The sequence below is a fragment of the Scylla paramamosain genome, chromosome 24, assembly GCF_035594125.1.
Source record: "Scylla paramamosain isolate STU-SP2022 chromosome 24, ASM3559412v1, whole genome shotgun sequence".
Classification (NCBI taxonomy): domain Eukaryota; kingdom Metazoa; phylum Arthropoda; class Malacostraca; order Decapoda; family Portunidae; genus Scylla; species Scylla paramamosain.
The window spans coordinates 20,650,617-20,670,607 of record NC_087174.1 but is presented as its reverse complement, the minus strand read 5'-3'; the positions used below and the strand labels follow the sequence as shown (position 1 = coordinate 20,670,607).

Here is a 19,991-nt window from a genome sequence, read left to right as displayed (position 1 = left end):
CGGGGGCAGGGGTGGGAAGGAAAGATCCACAAGTAACTGCAGACTGACGGATAAATCAATAAAGCATTTAGACTTTGTTCCAGTAACCGACTGTCTCTCGCTACGTGCCAAGGCCAAGCGGGCTGTTCCAAACGAGTGTATCCCCGCCTCTCTCTCTCTCTCTCTCTCTCTCTCTCTCTCTCTCTCTCTCTCTCTCTCTCTCTCTCTCTCTCTCTCTCTCTCTCTCTCTCTCTCTCTCTTAGTTAGCACAGAATAGTTACCCAGAAAGCCTAGTAAGGACCTCAGGGTATGTTGCTATTTGGACTTTCTTTGTATTCCTTTGTATTCCTTCTCCTGACGCTTCGACTCCCCACTCCTCCTCCCCATCCTCCATGAATGGTATCCTATTTCTCTCACTGTATAATAGTTAACATAGTCCTCGCAAACATCGTAAGGGCCAAAAGATATGCTGATGTTTGTTCTTCATACATGTTCCTTTGTGTTTTCATACGATCGTTCTCCTCCTCCTCCTCCTCCTCCTCCTCCTCCTCCTCCTCCGAGACGTGGCAAGAGCAAATCAAACACCGGAATGAATGCACAGCGACATGAATCAATCGGACCGTTACATAAGCACGCTGGATTCGTCACTAAACACATGAACAGCGCATTACTTTTTGCAACTGTGACGTAAAAAAGAAATAATGATCAATGTTATATGCACGTCATCTATCGCTCGTGGACTCAAGGTTCCGCTGAAAATTTAAAAAAAAAAAAAAAAGGAAAAAAATACAAGTTATCAGGAAAGTTAAGAAAGGATGTGGTCATGTTTTGGTCATTTGGGAACTCAATTGCATAGCCTTTTGATTTTTTGTAGTGGTATGTTGAATGGACACTCTCTCTCTCTCTCTCTCTCTCTCTCTCTCTCTCTCTCTCTCTCTCTCTCTCTCTCTCTCTCTCTCTCTCTCTCTCTCTCATTATATGTGTCCTTAGCCAGACTCCTTGACACGTAAACGAAAATTAGTGTAAATACTTCTCAACGGGGCAGCAAATCAGTCTGCCAAACTAGAGCTTCTCCCACGCCTTTGTATTCTCAAGTGTTTCAGCGTCCCGTCTCGAGTACCTTCAGCATGCTCTAAGGGACGTTATAAGGGTTCCAGGGGTGTCCTCGTGAGTCTAGTGATAGTTAAACAAGTATTTGCCTGTATCGACTACTTTCAACGGGCTGTAGGAGACGTTATGAGGGTTTTCACTTGTGTTTTCACGAGTCTATTTATGGATTAACAAGCACCTCTTTATCGTCAATGGGAGATACGTTATAAGGGTTTTCAGGAGTGTTTTCGTGAGTCTAGTGATAGTTTAACAAGTACTCTGCATCATGAATGAGAAAAACTGCCATAAGTATTTGATTAATCGTCTCTGTGACCTTTGAAAATACTGCTTATGAGAGAAGAACCCGTTTTAGGACTATCTATCTATGTACCAGGCCGGCGATCCCACACGTAGTAGTCCAGACAAGGCAATACACAATATACACACACACACACACACACACACACACACACACACACACACACACACACACACACACACACACACACACTCACTTACATTCAGCCCCGTTCCTTTTAAAACTAAAGGCCTTTAACTCACACTACGTTCAGGAGCAAGAGTCAGGAAGAGATCGAACGCTGCACGTAAAGTAAGGTGCGCTAATCCAACACACACACACACACACACACACACACACACCTTATGCAGGGAATTTCTGCCTGTTGCACGTGGCGTTCTGCGTGACGGGACCGCCAAGACGCCATGTCGATGCCGTGCTGGTTTCTTCCGCATCTAAAGTTATCCCACGGTTGCATCACGCCCGCCGCTCACACGACCACCACCACCACCACCACCGCCACCGCCACCCCCACCACCATCACCACCGCCGCCGCCGCCACACTCTCTCTCTTCGTTCGCGAACCAGGAACAAGACGAAGGCGGTAACTTTGTCGCCATAAAACACGAAGGAGGAGGAGGAGGAGGAGGAGATAATAATAATAAGAAGAAGAAGAAGAAGAAGAAGAAGAAGAAGAAGAAGAAGAAGAAGAAGAAGAAGAAAAAAAAAAAAAAAAAAAGAAGAAGACGAAGAAGAAGAAGAAAAGAAAAGAAAAGAAAAGAAAAGAAAAGAAAAGAAAAGAAGAAGAAATACTAGGAAAATGAAGGAGAAGAAGATGAAGAAGAAGAAAAGAAGAAGAAGAAGAAGAAGAAGAATAAGAAGAAGAAGAAGAAGAAGAAGAAGAAGAAGAAGAAGAAGAAGAAGAAGAAGAAGAAGACAAAGAAGAAACAACAACAACAACAACAACAACAAAAATAACAGCAAAAACAAAAACACCACCACCACCACCACCACCAGCGCAGCCCTGCAGACACAAGCGAGTCTCGGGCGGGACATAACAGCAGCCCTCCCTCTGAGGCACCACCACACATTTCACGGAGTATGCAAACGACTCGGGGCGGATGTTTGTTAATTCGAGAGAGAGAGAGAGAGAGAGAGAGAGAGAGAGAGAGAGAGAGAGAGAGAGAGAGAGAGAGAGAGAGAGAGAGAGAGAGAGAGAGAGAGAGAGAGACAGAGACAGAGACAGAGACAGAGACAGAGAGAAAGAGAGAAAGAGAGAAAGAGAGAGAGAGAGAGAGAGAAGACCTAACCCCACAGACCATTTGGCTCATTCAACGCCGTATAGTCTTAAATTTGCTTATACATATGCCTCTGCTTTCATATTTACTCGAGGCCTGCACCAGACAGCTAAATGCCAAGGGGGAAGGGATTTTAATTTTTTGCACGTGTTAATCATAATACTTTACACAAATTCAGGTCGGTGTTTATTCTACACGTCCACAATTCTGCCGTGGAGATTAATCATATTACTATTACTCTATTCGTAATCTAAAACGCTTTGTTCTCTCACCAGGACTACTTTGAAAGGCTACGGAGATTAATAGTAGTGTTTTCAAGGGTAAATTTTTCGCTGATGGTGTAGAAACCTTGTTCTTATTACTAGACCATGAAAACAGTCTTGAAAACCTGTTGAAAAGGAAAAGATAAGACGAAAAAGTGTTTGATAACATGGTCCTTAATCTCACCAATCACCAATCTAATTATGCAACCAAGATAATGTGACAATGCTCGGGGTGTTGCAAATAACTGTGTGGTGTTAATTTTTTTACAGGAGAATGTAATTAGAAAATGAGAAAAAGGTAATAACATCCACGCTAGGTAAGGATTGTTATGTAAGGACACTGTAATGTTATGGGAGCGCTACCTCTCCCTTCGAATGATACTAGAGGGTGTCTGTCTCGATCGTAAGATGTAGATATTCGAATACTCCGTGCACCATACAAAAAATACTTTAGTTTCTATCTATAGACTAAAGTGAGGACAGGCAACATCATACACGCTAAATAATGACTGTTGTAAGAAGCGCTACGTCTCTCTTCATGTGACGCTAGGTGATGTCTCGAACGCACATATTAAAAGATTACAGCTTCCAGTCTTGTAGGATAATAACCAAAGCAAAATGTAAGCAAGCAAATTTCTCAGGATCAGTAATCAGGATAGAACAAGAAATGATAGACTCAAGCTTTAAAAATTTTGGTTCAATAAAGAGACAGGAAGGAATTGGTTTTCAAATCAAGTGGTGGATGAATGGAACGGACTTAGTAATCAGGTTGTTAGTGCTGAGTCATTAGGAAGCTCTAAAAGAAGATTAAACAAATTCATAGATGGGGCGATAGGTGGAAATAGGTAGGCAAGTTTCATACACCTGTAGGCCTGATGACTTTTTGCACCTTCCCTTATTTTCTTATGTTCTTAACCTTTACTAACTGCATATCACTTTGACCATTTATGTACACAGATATTCAAAACACAGAACATTAAAAAAATACAAAAGCTCTTTTTTTTTTTTTTTTTTTTTTTTTTTTACCTCTTGTCAGCAATCTCTACTTTGTCAGGATTTTGCTAAAGGGGTAAACTTTTCACACTCTGCGGTAACCTAACTTCGTGTTTAATGGACTCCTATGCAAACTTGGATATTAAGTTAGGCTCCCCCCGCATCTTCGTCGTTTATATCTATCTACTTTGTTTAAAATACCTTACAGCGAGATTCCAGAAAGAAATTGGCTAGACAAGCTTTCAAGCCTCATTAAACTGTAGGAATAGAATACACAGGAGAGCTTCCCAGTCCTCACCTTCGTCGTTTACATAAATCTACTAAATCTATAGTACCTTGCACTGAAATCCCCAAAAGAATCTAGCTAAGAAAAAAAAAAAGACACGACGTTCTACCTAACAGTAGGAATTGAATACACAGGAGAGGTCCCCAGTTCCCGCCTCGTTTATATTTATCTATGTTTAAAATACCTTGGACTGAAATCCTCAAAAGTAGCTAAGACAAGCCATCGCGTCTTATCTCACTGCAGGAATAAAAATAAACAGGATGGGCCAGCTGTTCCCTCGCTCTGTCCCTATTAGCTGCCTTTTACGAAACGCAGGAAATTATTGTGACAGTATTCTTCCTTGGGCGTGGAAAGTTACCAGGCAGTGTTCCTCCTACTACAGGGACGTAACTCAGGAGGGTGAAGGTGTATGCAAGCGTTACACCTACACAAAACCAAAGAGGAACCCAAAACTGACGAAGCTGCACCCAGACAAATCCCCTAAAAAAAAAAATATATATATATATATATATATATATATATATATATATATATATATATATATATATATATATATATATATATATATATATATATAAAACTGTGCATGAGCTACAACTTGACAAATCTAAAAAAGACTCAAATTGACGTAGCTAAACCTCAACAAACCCCAGATAAACAATATGAACTATATATATATATATATATATATATATATATATATATATATATATATATATATATATATATATATATATATATATATATATATATATATATATATATATATATATATATATATATATATATATATATATATATATATATATATATATATATATATATATATATATATATATATATATATATATATATATATATATATATATATATATATATATATATATAATATACTCGTACTTGTTTTTTTTCAATGCCTACAATAAAATTAGAAGGTAAGAAAATGTAATACCATCCCTAACAAACTGAAGAGGAATCCAGACTGACATAATATTACCGATTTTTTTTTTTTTTTTTTTTTACTTTATTGACTCATCCACCTCCATAAACACGTTAAGCGTTAGTCATTCATTAACATTCCTCATTCAACACTGAACATCCTTGGTCTGTCCTTTATTTATAATCTAAACTGGAAACTTCACATCTCATCTCTAGTTAAAACAGCTTCTATGAAGTTAGGTGTTCTGAGACGTCTCCGCCAATTTTTCTCACCTCCCCACCTACAAACTCTGTACAAGGGCCTTATCCGTCCATGTATGGAGTATGCTTCACACATCTTTGGGGGGCGGGGTTCCACTCATACCGCTTTTAGACAGGGCTTTTAGACAAAAGCCTTTCGTCTCTTCAACTCCTCTCCTCTAACTGACTGTCTTCAGCTTCTTTCTCATCGCGCCATGTTGCATCTCTAGCTACCTTCTACCGCCATTTTCATGCTAACTGCTCTTCTAATCTTTCTAACTGGGAGCCTCCCCTCCTCTCGCAGCCTCGCTGCACAAGATTTTCTTCTTTCTCTCACCCCTATTATGTCCACCCATCTAATGCAAGAATTAACCAGTATTCTCAATCATTCATCCCTTTCTCTGGTAAACTCTGGAACTCCCTGCCTGCTTCTGTATTTCCACCTTCCTATGACTTAAATTTCTTCAAGAGGGAGGTTTCAAGATGCCGACCCTTCAATTTTTGACTACCGCTTCGGACCCTGTTCGGGGACTGGCATCTCAGTGAGCTTTTTTTTTTTTTTTTTTTCCCTTGGCCAGTGTCCTTCCTACATTAAAAAAAAAAAAAAATTAAGTGCGAGGTTTAATAAGTTGCTTTTTCTTAACTACACGTGAATGACATGGATTTTTTTTTTTTACCTTACTCTTTCGTGGTCTTAAATCTGACTCTTGCCCTCACTCCCAATGTGTTTAAGTTTCTCCAAGTTTCAAATCCTCCGAGCTGCTGACAAATCTCACAAAACCTAATAATTCGTGTATTTTTAATGTATCACAGGACTTTGAGATCATGGAAATACCTAGACACAATCTTCTGGTATAGTGACAATCTTAGAAAACCCAAGAACTCACAAATTTGTAACACATCAGCGGAGTTACGACTGAAAAAATAACTAAACGATCCTCTGATATGTTGACAGTCTTACTTAACCAAACATTTCGGGGATTCTTGACACATGAGAGAACTAAGCTCGTGGAAGAAGAAAGAAAAAATAAATAAATAAATAAAAACTTTGATATGCTAATAGTCTTACAAAACTTAACAGTTCGTCGATTTTTAACACATCAAAAAGCTTGGGATCGTAAAAATAGCTAAACACAGAGGAAGCAAGTGCGGTATGTTAGGTACTCGTGTGACTGACTGCAGTGCCATCTGGCAGTGAGGTATGGTCCCCCACGGATTCCTAGCAAGATGAATACGATGAAGTGGCATAATGCACCTTGCCTGAGACAATGCTAGCTTCTTTTGAATTAGTGAAGGCTTTGTAAAGATAGCTGACCTCAGTGGTGTATGAATGAGAGAGAGAGAGAGAGAGAGAGAGAGAGAGAGAGAGAGAGAGAGAGAGAGAGAGAGAGAGAGAGCGTGTGTGTGCTTAAGACGACGCGAGAGTCACAACACCATTCATGCTTAATGGAAGAACAGCTCGGGGCAGTATCGAGCCGAGGAGCGGAGACTGCACTAAAGCTGAATTCCTGCCGTGCAATCGACCCATCTCGGAGTTGGGTTGCTCCAGAGAGAGAGAGAGAGAGAGAGAGAGAGAGAGAGCCAAGGTCAACTGCAAATACGTAAAGTTTCCCAGCGTTGCCTAGGTGCAAAAAGAGAGTGGGCGGTCTTGACAACATAGCAAACACACAGCAGTCCGTTGTCACTATTATCGCCTCGGGCGGCGGGTGAACAGCCTAGCCTATCCTAACTGCAGTGCTGCGTGTGGTGCGGCGTCCGGACCCAGAGAAGTGTCATTCTTTTCTTTCTTTTTTATACGTGAAACCGGCCAAATGGATACGGGATGGGGAAAGCCTCCTATTATGTCCCTTCCGAAAAGAATTAACCATTTAAGAGTCTATATCAGGTTGATTTAGTTGTGTATGTTTCGATATTCGTCTCTTAACTAGGTTACGTAAGTTTAATTCCTCCAGATATTCCTCAAAACGCTTATTAATCAATTCTGGCATCATTTTGCTGTATCTTTTAAGGCAGTTCAAGTTGTCTATACTCACTGGTAACAAAAAGCAACGGACGTTTTATAAAACAAACTAAAACAAAGGTTGATTTAGTTCTGCGTCCCGATACTCGTCTCGTAAAGCAGTTTAAGTTGGTCAAGCACATTTCTTGTAAACACTTCATACTGAATGAGTATGACTACTCAATTACTCGACAGACTGACTGAGATACGGATATTTAGTGACTATTTTTTTTTTTTTTTTATTATTATAAAGGTAAGAGTTGATGATAGCGGTTACTCTAGGTAATTTTGTCTTTTTAATTGATTGGTTTGACGGACTGAATGATACTTGTAATCTATTCTAGCGATCAAATTAAACAAAAGTTGTCATTTCATCGTGTTTTCTTCTTTTTATTGATATATCTAGTTAGTTTATTAAGTAGTTTATTACTTTCGAAATTATTTCTTAGCGTGGAATTGAAACTGCAGTTATAATACTTTCATAACACCTTCCTCCCTTCTACTTTTTAGAACACTGAAATAAATCATTCACTCTCTTCAAAATTCCTCTTGTTTCCTTACACGCATCAGTTTAATAAAAACCATCACTCGCCTTCCCATTCCTTCATAAGACAGACCCTCCTCCACTTCCCCACCAAGCCTTCCCAGCTCCGCCGTCCTTACTCCCTCATGAGACCTTTTGCTCCCCACTGCCACCAAGCAAGCCTCCACCCTTCCATCAGCACTCTAGGACACCCTCCCATATCAAACATACTCTTTCATATCACAAGATTAAAGTTCTGCGAAGAGGAAACACTACACAAAGCCGACTTTTTTCCTTTACTAATATTTTTTCTTCTTTATATTCTACACATCCAAAATATCAACAAGTACTGAAAAACACTTGTCATTGGTTAGTTTAATTATGAACATTTAAAAATCTACATGCAAAAAACATAAATAAAGCAAAACACACACACACACACAAAAAAAAAAAAAAAAAAAAACATGCAAAAAATACGCCATACCATAAAATTGGTTTACGAGTTGAAAGTGTCAAAATAAATAAAAATAAATAAACCACCTTCAGAGAGAGAGAGAGAGAGAGAGAGAGAGAGAGAGAGAGAGAGAGAGAGAGAGAGAGAGAGAGAGAGAGAGAGAGAGAGAGAGAGAGAGAGAGAGAGAGAGAGAGAGAGAGTCTGGGATCATATGGAACAAGAGAATGGGAAGAATGGATCATGAGGTGGATTAGAAGGAAAGGGGCTGGGAAGAAGAGAATTGTGGTTGGTGTGAGTTGTGGAGAGGAGTGTGAGGGGAGGAGGAAGCATGCAGTTCCAGATAAGGGAAATGAAAAAGGAGAAAGAATATTTATGAATTTGTAGTTTGTGAGGATGAAAAAAAAAATAAGTAGCAGTCAGTTTGTAGTTTGCAAGGATGAAAAAAAGGAGAATGAACAAATATGTATGGGTCAATAGTCTGGAAGGATGACATAGAGGAGTGAACACCCAGGATCAACCAGTACTATGCAAGAACAGGGTGGCGGGAACATGCACTGGTCTCGGAGGCTGTACTTACTAGCCAGTGTTAACGTACCTTCATGAACACCTGTAATGAAAAAAAAATCAAACAATAAAGCAATAAAAAATAACAAGCCATCTAAACTAGGAGAAAAAGAGGCTTGGGTAAGAGGTTAAAAAAATTCTGCATCTTATGTAAGTAACTATGTGGTTACTTGATTGAAAAAATATGAATAAATAATAAAAAGATCTACACTCACTCAGGATGCAGACTGCTACAATGAATGTTAAGCTTCCAGCAAGCCCGGCTAAAAACAGGGTGGTTCATTCTGAGTCTGATTAAATGAAAGGCAAAACATGACCAGCACAGCGGCTCAAAGCATGAACGCAAGGCTGAGATGCATTTTTCAGGGAGACTTTTTTAAATGCAATCCAACTAATTAAATGGACATACATGTGTCCATGTGTATGCATTTTGTTAATACTGTAAGGAGCTAAACATAAAATTAACAGCAAATAAATGGTTTTATTTGTAGTGCAGCAATAAAGTAAATATTATCCAGGCAAATTATGTCATTTTATTTGTCAGTTTTAGTGATCAATATCTGAGATGTTTGAAAATTTTTATCTGAAATTCAAACTAAAAACATGAAACATGATCAAAGTTGTATGTTACACAGTACAGTTTGCAGACATTTATATGGGCTGCAGAAAATTAAAAATATTTACAACAGTTGATAAATAGTGGCAAATGTTAAGTTAATATCAGCTCAGTAAGATGCTTCCTGAAAAGAAAAAAAAAAAAAAAAAGATATTAAAAAATGCAAATCCACACATAGTAAGATGTTAGTGTCAAAAACAAGTGTCAAAAACAGTAGATAAGACCATGCTGAACTGACTGATAGTGGAAGAGGTGAATTTCTGAAAGTACCTTGGCTTGCTATTCTGCAACCACCCAAACATGGACAGAAAGTCACAAGGAAGACCACTGAAGGAAGGATCGAGGGCAGGATCAAGACATGTGAGAATAAGGAAATGGAAAAGCAGTGAACAAGGGTGGAAAAAAAGACACTGTGAGATACTGCATGTTACTTCCAATAGTGACATACAAATACAGCCTGGAATGAAATCAGTCACAGATTTAGTGTAGTAGCAGGAGGTACAAAGACTCAAGTGATGTAAAGACCTGATGATTACTATAGTCCCAATGTCTAAGGCACTGTCTGGAGTTCAATCTCCAAAGATCTCTCATAGCAAATTTATCCCCTCATTAATTTTTCAATGTTTTCATGAGGTACCCGACAGAAGCATAACACTAGGAATGGAATGGTGGAAATTAGTTATGCAAGAAAATCTATGGTGTACAATGACAATGTAAATAATTGATTGAGTGATGTAAGAAAAGGAATAAAGAACAGAATGTGAGAATAGATGTGATAAAATTACATACCCTGATATGGTCTCCTGAAAGTGTGAATGACAAGACAGAGAGCACATGCACACCGCAGGCGTGTTGATTGAGTGGTGGTCAATGAACTGCAGAGATTTGTGATTTTTTTTAAGAGCCAGACCTTATTGAATGAGATGTGTAATCAGTAACCATGTAGTTTCCATCAAGATATATACAACACATCATTAAAACAACTCCTCATCTCTTTACAATTTCTTTTCTGCATCACTGGCATTATGTGGGTTGTAGCCAGGTGTATTTATTCCCATCACTACACTGACAAAAAGCCCCATCTCACAAAGTAATCCTCAATTAGAAAAAAAAAAAAAATTGCAGATGACAAATTTTGATGGTATTACACCAATAATATTTCATTTGACAGGGATCATCAACATTCGTACTCACAACAATGTTCAATCTACAAGTGAAAAATCTCATGGAATGGTTGAAGAGAATGTTTTCTGGTAATATGTACAGAAAAACTGTCCTGTGGATCACTGTGATGGCTTCATTCCCTTTCACTACACAAAGTTGTCTCTTCAAGATCCTTGCTACTAACTGGTACTCCACTTGACCAAGTTTACAATCAAAGGTGGAGTATCAGAGCAACAAGTGGGTGACTGTATCACTTTACAACAGGTGAATCAACACTTCAGGTATGATTCAAACACAAGACACCACACTTGTCACTTGCATATGTTGACTACTCAGCCATCACCTCTCCAAAACAAATTTTCAAAAGGGGTTATCATTAATTAGTGGATAGGTGCCAATCTTCATTGCATTACTTAATCTGAGGCATTCAAAGTTATTGACTATTTCATTCCTTTATGTGGCCCCTTTTGCCACAACAAAAATACCAATAATAATAACAACAATCTTATTTTACTGTCATAAATGACAGAAGTTGTAATACTGACAAACTGAAAGAAAACATATTGTTCTGAATCTAACATCACCATCTAGGGACAACTATTATTCTTTCTTTCTTTCCTCATGTTTCAATAACTGCACATGTTTACATCAACATTTTGTAGCATTCAGCAGACATGAAGTCAACTGGCAAAGGCTGGTGAACTGGGTGGAGACTGTATTGCATCTTGACATGGCAAGGTATTAGTATTATTTTAAAGGATTTGCCACAACCAGGATTTTAGCCAACAGGTTCACTACATATTCAGGCATTTAGAATACATGCAGCAATATTTTACTACAGAAAATCACCACATGTGCTTTGCAACCACTATAATTTTCCCACATTGGTTCATCAATCCAAGATTTCAACTTCAATCATAATACACTTTTCGCATGCAATACTTTGTATACTGTTCAGACTTTGCCAGATGAATCATTAGGCACTAACACAGCTAACTGATTTGTGTTTCACATTAAAGACACAGCAAAAGACTTATAAATAAATACTTAATTTACTTTGTTAAACCCAATGCAAGTTTATGGGATCCCATAACTATTTTGTGACATATAGCTACATAAAACATATCTAAGAAATTACTATAACTGAAGAATAATATAAAAAAATTATGTACGGCACATTACTAACTACAGTGAAGGAGGATTAAAATCCATGGAACTCTTGTCAGTTTGTATCTGTTGCCCTTACTAAGAAAGAGTCACAATGAGATTCTAATTGATAATGACAGAAATTCATCTATATCTATAAACCAACTGACATTCCCCTTACAATGCAGAGACAAGGTGTCTACATCTGGGTTCAGAAAGATGACCATCATAGAAATAAGCAAGCAAATACAGCCATTTTCAGTCCCTTCACTCCTCCCTATTTGTTGCCTTTTATGATATGCATGCAGCACAAGGGCAAACACTCTATGCTCATGTCTCAGGACTGGCTATATGGCTAGCCATCACAAGCTGACTGCTGACTGCTGACTGCAACCAGTAAAGATCACACTCTAGTGAATGGTTGGCTTAATTCAGAAGAGATGTTCTTAGACTGGATCTTGAAAATGAGATAGGTATACATACATTTAGGAAAATATTACCAAAGAAGGGAAGTGTATACAAAGTCTATTTATGTTACAGAAAAAAAGAAAAAAAAACATAGAAAAGCATATATTAATAGCAGTGTTGGGTTTTCCTGGAAATATACAGAGTCCAAATTTACTACCTAAACAGATTGAAAGTTCTTTACATATATTAATGCATGTCATAAAGTGAAAATAGTGGAATGCATTATGTATAATATAAAGGTGTGTCTGCTCCGTATTTTCATGAAGGCTGCAAGGAGGTAAGTTACTTAGAAATTAAATACAGAAAGGCACAGATGACACAAAAAGAAAACTGAATGATGTGTGTGTAGATGAGAGCATTTAGCAAATATTGTATAAGATGAGAAATCTAAAGCTAAATGTGGGCAAAAGTTAAGATGATATTAAATAAGAATAACAAGGTAAATATACTCTTACAGATCCATACAGAATGAGAGCTGAGTGCCACATGAACAAATAATGGAAAACCTTAATCATTTCAAACACTTTGGCTCCATTATAACCCTGCATGAAATCTTTGAGGCACAAAATTACTGTTCCAATCATCAAAATGTAAAATTCCTTGTTATCTATAACAGGATCTGTTCTTGATTTGGTTGCCAATATTATAATCTTTATTTATACATATGTTTAGACCAGTCTGTCAAGCCCTAAATCAATTCATTGCCTTAGCTCCCTTGTACAAATTTGTATAGTATGATACGGCAATAGCAATAAAATTTAATTAAAACTGCTGACTTTTGACCTAACACCAGAGACAAATGGCCAGTTATGGCAAGATATTGCTAAGAAGTCAATTTTATCATTATCTTGATGAGGAAGGGACCTACCTGAGGGATGAGTCGTAATGAAATGAAGTGATCCAGTGATTCTACACGAGAAAATGTCTAGGTGAGAATGTGATGAGTGTGGTGATTGTGATGAGAGGGTAGGGGGAGTGGCTAGTTGAGCCAGACCGTGCCTCCTCTCCTCTCCCTCACTGGGTATATCTATGTCAGGATATTTACCTCCGCAGTGTTGGTCATCCTCGACCCGCCGCCGGAACCCCGCACGTCCGTTCAGGAAGAAATCAAAAGTATAAAACACAAAACAGGAAAATATAATGGTCCCGCCGTCGTCTGTTTGTTTTGATTACGTCATCGTACACACACACACACACACACACACACACACAGTTAATACATCAGGAGTACTAAATAATTAAAAACTTGTTCAATAAATATTAAAAAAAAGACAATTGTCTGTAAATGTATCCAGTCTGCCCACACCTACAGGATAGGTAATTGTACTGCAGACCGGTGAACTGAGTTAATGATTCAGACATGGATTAGACATCGAATATCTGGTAGGCATAAAATAGAACTGTTTACATTAATATTAGTCCTTAAATTATAGATTACATGTTTAAAACATATATTACATTATTTCAAATGTGATTTTGAACAAAAGTGAGTGTTTATTTATAAGAAAGACATTTAGTACTTATCTTATATCACTTTTAATGGTAATAACAAGTAAGTAGTTATTCTAATAGAGAAACCCTAGCTTTGTTATCAAGCAGAGAAGAAACTAGATGCAATAATAGGTGTGAACTGTACTCACTCATTCTGTCATTGGTTGCCACAAACACCCATCTTATAAACCTTAAGGAGACCCTTGGCAGTCAAAAAGAGAATCAGTATATACTGTCACAGAGGACATGAAAAGCGGCCAGCCTCTGTATGTGATTATGCGGCCGCGGGGGAAGGACACCGAAACGCGAACTTGAGATTCGTCACCCGTTGAAAAGTATCGTGATACAGAAGTGGGTTCCTGCTTGCAGATAGCCGGCGGGAGAGTACAGAAAAAGGAAAGCGAAGGGGGAAAATACAAGAAAACGCTGATAGTAAGAAGGGACACGTCAGGGAGAGTCGATATGAAAGCCACATTCCCGACCAGCAACTGAACTGAGCTGGGAGGAGTGGCAAGCTGGCAGACTTTCCAGGGCGTATTATGCAGCCACTTGTGTAACCCCCAGACACATTGACACTGGTACTGCACACAATGTCCCTGCGTCTTGGTCTAGCCTGGGCATCGCGGGGAACATGCGTGGCCCTGTTAGCCCAGAGAGGAACTCCTGCCAGCGTGGTGGGCCTGAAGGGGGCGCGGCTAGCCTCTTCCAGCACCTGCCCAGACCACCACTATGACCTGGTGATTTCTGGCGGCGGCCTGGTAGGCTTTGCCATGGCCTGTTCACTCGGTGAGCTGCATGGGTGATACGTCACCACTCAGAAACTTAGGAATATTATAGTTTTCTGTATTTAGAGTTTATAAAAGCTTATAAAAGTTTCAAGTTTGTGACAAATTATGAATTGTATCATTAGCTGTGGAATGAAAAAAAAAAATTATCCATCTCAGTCAATAGTATTAGTATAATATATTAAACATTGGACAATATTTTTGTTTATTGGTAGTGAACAAAAGTCAGTTTTGAGTAACGTTACATGGCAACAGAAAACAAGCATTTCTTGCGCCAATAATTTTAACTGCCAGATCTGTTATGATGAAAGTAACTGTAGCCTAAATCATCTTATCTACATGGGTTCCACAACCAAAAACAAATAAAGACTTCAATCATATTGTTGCTCCCTCAGGACACAGCCAAAGGTTGAGTGACCGAAAAATACTTTTGCTGGAGGGAGCTCCAAACAAACCATGGCAACTGCCGGAACTGTTCAGCAATCGGGTGTGTGCCCTCAATGCTCGCACCCGCACCTTCTTCAGGAAGCTTGGAGTGTGGGAGCACATTGAACACCTGAGGGCCCAGCCTGTGCGCCGGATGCAGGTAAGAATGCTTATGCTTGCTTGGATCATTGGTTTCAGGTATTCAGTTTTCATTAATTGTAGCTGAGACATTGTTTTGCAAGCTTGATCTATCAGTTTGATATAATTTCACATTGAAAATATGTATAGCATGTTCAGATATACTGTAAAGTGTGTGCATTGGTAGAGTCATTTAATGAAGCACCTAGACACCATTTCTCAGTTAATTCTTTCTTCCCATTGACTGTATTTTCTTGATGACCTGTGCAGGTGTGGGAGTCATGTTCAGAAGCCATGATCACCTTTGATGGTCAGGAGCAGGATGACGGCACAATAGCTCACATTGTGGAGAATGATGTCACTCTGCACTCCATCAAGAGGCAAATCCCAGAACATGTTGAGGTGTGTCTTGCTTACTTACGAAAACTATAATGTGTATGTTCTGGGTTGAGATCAAAATTTTCAATTGCAGAATAGAGCAGAAAGAATACTATGGTAGGAATATATCTGGACAGATGGCTATTGGTGATTAATCCTTTGACTGCTATTTGGTACATTTTTCCTTAATTGCAAATCACTGAGACATCTTTACTTTTTCTGCAGCCACCTCCAATTCTTGAACTGGGTAGAAATTACATAATCTGTTCTTTTGAATCCCCTCCATTCTTCTAGATGCTTATAAAGATTTCATGCATTACTTCTGCTGCTGTTATCTAATTGTTTTTGTATTGCTGTGAAAGGGCTTAGAGCAAAGTAAGGATTGAAGTTAAGAAAGGTACATCTTGCTAATCTCTTTCAGGTTGAGTATGAAGCAAAAGTGGAGAGTTACCAAATTCCTAAGGACACGGCTTCTAAAGTAGTGCTGACCTTGGCTGATGGCAGGACCATTTCCACAGACCTATTAGTATGTTGGATGAACATTGAGTATATTAAACATTCATCATGCAATAACACAATCTTTCAAGGTGAAAATAAAGGATGGAAGGGAAAGTAGATTTGTTGTCCCCTTGTTTGTTCACTGAAGTGACCCAAGTAATCACCCTTCATTTGTAGAGGATTAAAAGTCCTTGCTAGGGATGCCTTTCCAGATTGGAGCAGATGGAGCCAAGTCTTTGGTGCGAAGAAGCATGGGTGTGCAGTACTTGGGCTGGGAGTATGATCAAATGGGCATTGTGGCAACTTTGCAACTATCGGAAGTAAGTTGCTGTGTAATGTGATGGACTCATTCTGTTATTCATCATTGTTTCTTTGAGAGTGGTTATAATGAATTCAATATATGTAAACTCACCAGGTTCAGATGTCAATCATCATTTATTACTTTGTAAAAGAAATATGAAAATGAAGGCCTGCTATAAAGTTAAATGTTAGTAAACAAAGTCATATGTCACTCAAGAATTTTTGTCTCCAGTAATGCAGCATGCACTTAGTACTGTACAAGTATTGAGTCTGTTTTCTTATATTTGCTGAAATAACACCTTGATTCTTGATAGGTTATAATATTGTTATATTTTACTGTCTTCTGACAGTCACTTTTCCTTAAAATGTTATTTTCTAGGCTGTTGACAACACAGTGGCTTGGCAAAGGTTTCTTCCAACTGGTCCTGTTGCTCTGCTGCCGGTTTGTAGAAGTTCATATTCCTAGAAAATAGTGGGAGTCGATGAAGTCTGCCATGTGAAACACAAGGCAGTTTCTCTCTCTCTCTCTCTCTCTCTCTCTCTCTCTCTCTCTCTCTCTCTCTCTCTCTCTCTCTCTCTCTCTCTCTCTCTCTCTCTCTCTCTCTCTCTCTCTCTCTCTCTCTCTCTCTCTCTCTCTCTCTCTCTCTCTCTCTCTCTCTCTCTCTCTCTCTCTCTCTCTCTCTCTCTCTCTCTCTCTCTCCAAATCAGGCAGTTCATCCATAGACTGAACTTTAAGTTGTGTTTGGATGTACACCCCACCGCCAGTGAAAATGGCATGCCTGATGAAGTAGATGTTGTTTCATAGTGTTTAGCTCATTTGGAATAATAATATTAAATGTGGCAACATTGGCAAGCAGTTTCAACATGTCAAGTGTCACATCTCTATGTTATTACTCGGTTGACTTGACCCTGTTAAAGAGTACCATATTTTGCTGTGCTCACCTGGAAATTAGGTATACCAAATTTCTTTATACGTTTCATATTAATAGTAAAATTTAAATGTTAATGGTATATAAGCTTCAAATATCCCAAACTAATATAATCCTTGTGGACTCCCTACAGAAGGGTGGTTTTGGATCAAAGATTTCTAGAGAAACAGGACTGCCATAAAAAACTGTGCACTGTGTGTAGCTTTGGGTGAGAAGATGCCTTGAAAATTATAATTTCATCCCAGTGAAACAAACTGCCCCTGGACTAAGAAATGTTTTGTCAGAAGAACTAAACTTTTAATAACAAATCAGCTGAGTCCTTCACCATTCCTCACAACAAGAGAAAATAGGGAAAAAAACCTTGGTATGTGTGATATGAAATGTAACAAAAACATCATTGCACCACTTTCATTGATGGCAAGTGTAGGTGATTAGTGTTTCATGGCACATGATGGTTTGGGCATCACATTTTGCTCTCTGTGCACTTAGATGAATCAGTTTGTTAGTTGAATAGGTAATATGGTAGATTTGTTGATAGTTGCTTCATCATACATTACAATTGTAAATACAAATTCTACACAGGGTTTTGTCATGTGTTTGCAGCTGTCTGATGACCACAGCTCCCTGGTGTGGTCCACTACACGAGAGCAGGCCACTCAGCTGCTGGGACTCCCAGATGAAGACTTCACAGAAGCTCTCAATCGAGCAATAGTAAGGATACTTTTTTTATGTTTTTTGAGGTAGAGTGCTGATTTCAGTGTTAAAGTTAACTAATAATCCTAAAATTTTATAATCTCAAGTTAGAAATAAAATATGTTATTTCCTCACCAGTGGGATGACAGTGAAGCAGACTCAGGAGTGAAGTCCATACATGAAGCATGGCTGAGGGTGCTGGAGACTGTGGTGCCTGGTGAGAGTGCTGAAATAAGGCAGCTGCCCCCCAGCATTGCACAGGTGCTGCCAGGCACTCGAGGAGGCTTCCCACTGGGGCTGGGCCATGCAGTGCATTACGTCAGCCCCAGAGTAGCACTTATTGGGTGAGAGAAAAAAATCCAGTCACTAGAAGCTTTCATCTCCTCAGAATTTATTCTAGAGCCACCAGTGATCTTTAAGTCTTCCTCAGCATAGAATGTTCTGTCATTGGAGGTGGACATGAACTGGTACTGCTGGATATCCTTTCCCTTCATATAATGATTAAGAAAAATTTGAAAGTGAATGAAAAAAATCCATATATTGAAATTGCTCCTAAATGCAATAATTCTAAATAATATTATTATGACATTGCAATTCCTAAATGCAATAATTCTAATTAATATTATTATGACATTGCAATGTCATAAAGTTATGACACTCAAATACAAAGTTCTTGATTCATTATAGGGTGCTAATAGTGGTTATTGATGACAGGGATGCAGCTCACCGGGTGCACCCCCTGGCAGGTCAAGGAGTCAACCTAGGCTTTGGTGACGTGGCTGCTCTCACTCGTTGCCTGGAAAACTCTGTTCTTCTTGGTGCTCAACTCGGTACAGATATGTTTTCTTCTTTATAGGAAATAGTGGCATGGCTTGTATACTCATATAATCTATTGATAAATGTACAGTTGTAATAAACAACAAATTTTGCATTATATTTCCATGAAAGAATACACTTTCTATCAGTTTCAGTAATGTTAAAAAAAAAACATTTTCTTCAGGAGATGAGCAGGCGTTATACCAATATGAGAAGGAGCGGCAGAAATACAATGTGGCAACAATGGCATCTATTGATGGGTTGTATCGCCTGTACAACTCTGCATCTCCCCCTCTGGTCCTTCTCAGGTCACTTGGTCTTTCTGCTGTAAATGCTATGTCACCCTTGAAGGTAAGAAGGATAGTTTTAAGTATTCACAAATACATATTGCAGCATTAATTCTCTGACTTTATATCCACGTCATAGTAACTCCAGACCCATAACAACCTTTTCTTTCCTTACAGAGACAAATCATATTACATGCAGAGAGTTAGAGTTTATGTATTCTTCATGTAAATAAAGTATTGTGAAATTAAAGGTTGAATAATATTTGAGTGGATTCATTGTCATCATTTATGTTTGATTGGACCTCTTTGCTGAGTTTTCTCCACATCTTTTCTTAGGTCTATTAATAACCTTACATTGTTTCAAAGCTTAGAATTATATTTTTTCTTTAATTTTTCCATTTGGTCAATTTTTAGCACCTGATACTTAAAACTAATTATGTCTTTCATAACTTTATTTTGGGTTTTTTATATTATAAAAATACAAAATCTCATCTATATAAATCATGTTTTTTGTAATGTTACTTAGAGAATGACTTACACAATGCAAACATACTTCAGTAAAAAACACAATAACTTCCCAGTAAGTCTTAGAAACATCCAAGTATATTGCAGTGCCTTTGGAAACTGAATCATCTAGTTTAGCTCATCTGACAAGGCACTTTCCACCTTAGTTACTTCTTACCACACCACCAGGTATTTGTTATATGTGAGGGTTATGTTTTGTGAAAAGCTCACATAATGAGAATTCACATATATTGAACCTATCATCCCATTAATCATAGGGGATTCTGTTGCATGACCTGCTTTTGAACCTCCTAAATATCTATTCTGGCACCATTTCACAAAAAGCATTAAAACAGTAAAACATATTAGTAAAGATAAACTGTAAAATGTAAGATGAAAAGACATAAAAAAAAAAAAAAATGGAAAT

At 38.3% G+C, this 19,991-nt stretch overlaps 2 protein-coding genes across 4 annotated transcripts in view; one reads left to right on the top strand and one right to left on the bottom strand.

Moving 5' to 3' along the window:
- LOC135112873 (ubiquitin-conjugating enzyme E2 W-like) overlaps window positions 1-13,518 on the bottom strand; it is a 103,693-nt gene extending 90,175 nt beyond the window's left edge. Inside the window, exons 1-2 of one of the 2 annotated variants that reach the window (XM_064027803.1) lie at window positions 13,365-13,517; window positions 8,957-8,968 (exon numbers count right to left, since the gene is read on the bottom strand). In XM_064027803.1, coding sequence (XP_063883873.1) covers window positions 8,957-8,968; window positions 13,365-13,382 — 30 coding nt within the window. In that variant the 5' untranslated portion in view covers window positions 13,383-13,517. Of the gene's footprint in view, window positions 1-8,956; window positions 8,969-13,364 lie in introns of both variants that reach the window. The other variant, XM_064027804.1, reaches the window with a different exon arrangement.
- A 570-nt stretch (window positions 13,519-14,088) lies between these two features.
- Window positions 14,089-19,322, top strand: LOC135112871 (ubiquinone biosynthesis monooxygenase COQ6, mitochondrial-like). 2 transcript variants are annotated; one of them, XM_064027797.1, is made up of 11 exons: window positions 14,090-14,596; window positions 14,991-15,181; window positions 15,430-15,561; window positions 15,959-16,063; window positions 16,248-16,355; window positions 16,715-16,777; window positions 17,868-17,975; window positions 18,096-18,301; window positions 18,672-18,787; window positions 18,958-19,124; window positions 19,238-19,322. In XM_064027797.1, the coding sequence occupies exons 1-11, from the start codon at window positions 14,401-14,403 to the stop codon at window positions 19,265-19,267; spliced, it is 1,422 nt and encodes a 473-aa protein (XP_063883867.1). In that variant the 5' UTR covers window positions 14,090-14,400; the 3' UTR covers window positions 19,268-19,322. The 2 variants fall into 2 exon arrangements, with proteins under 2 accessions (XP_063883866.1, XP_063883867.1); XM_064027796.1 differs by lacking the exon at window positions 19,238-19,322 and having other exon boundaries at window positions 14,089-14,596; window positions 18,958-19,182.
- Window positions 19,323-19,991: the final 669 nt, after the last annotated feature.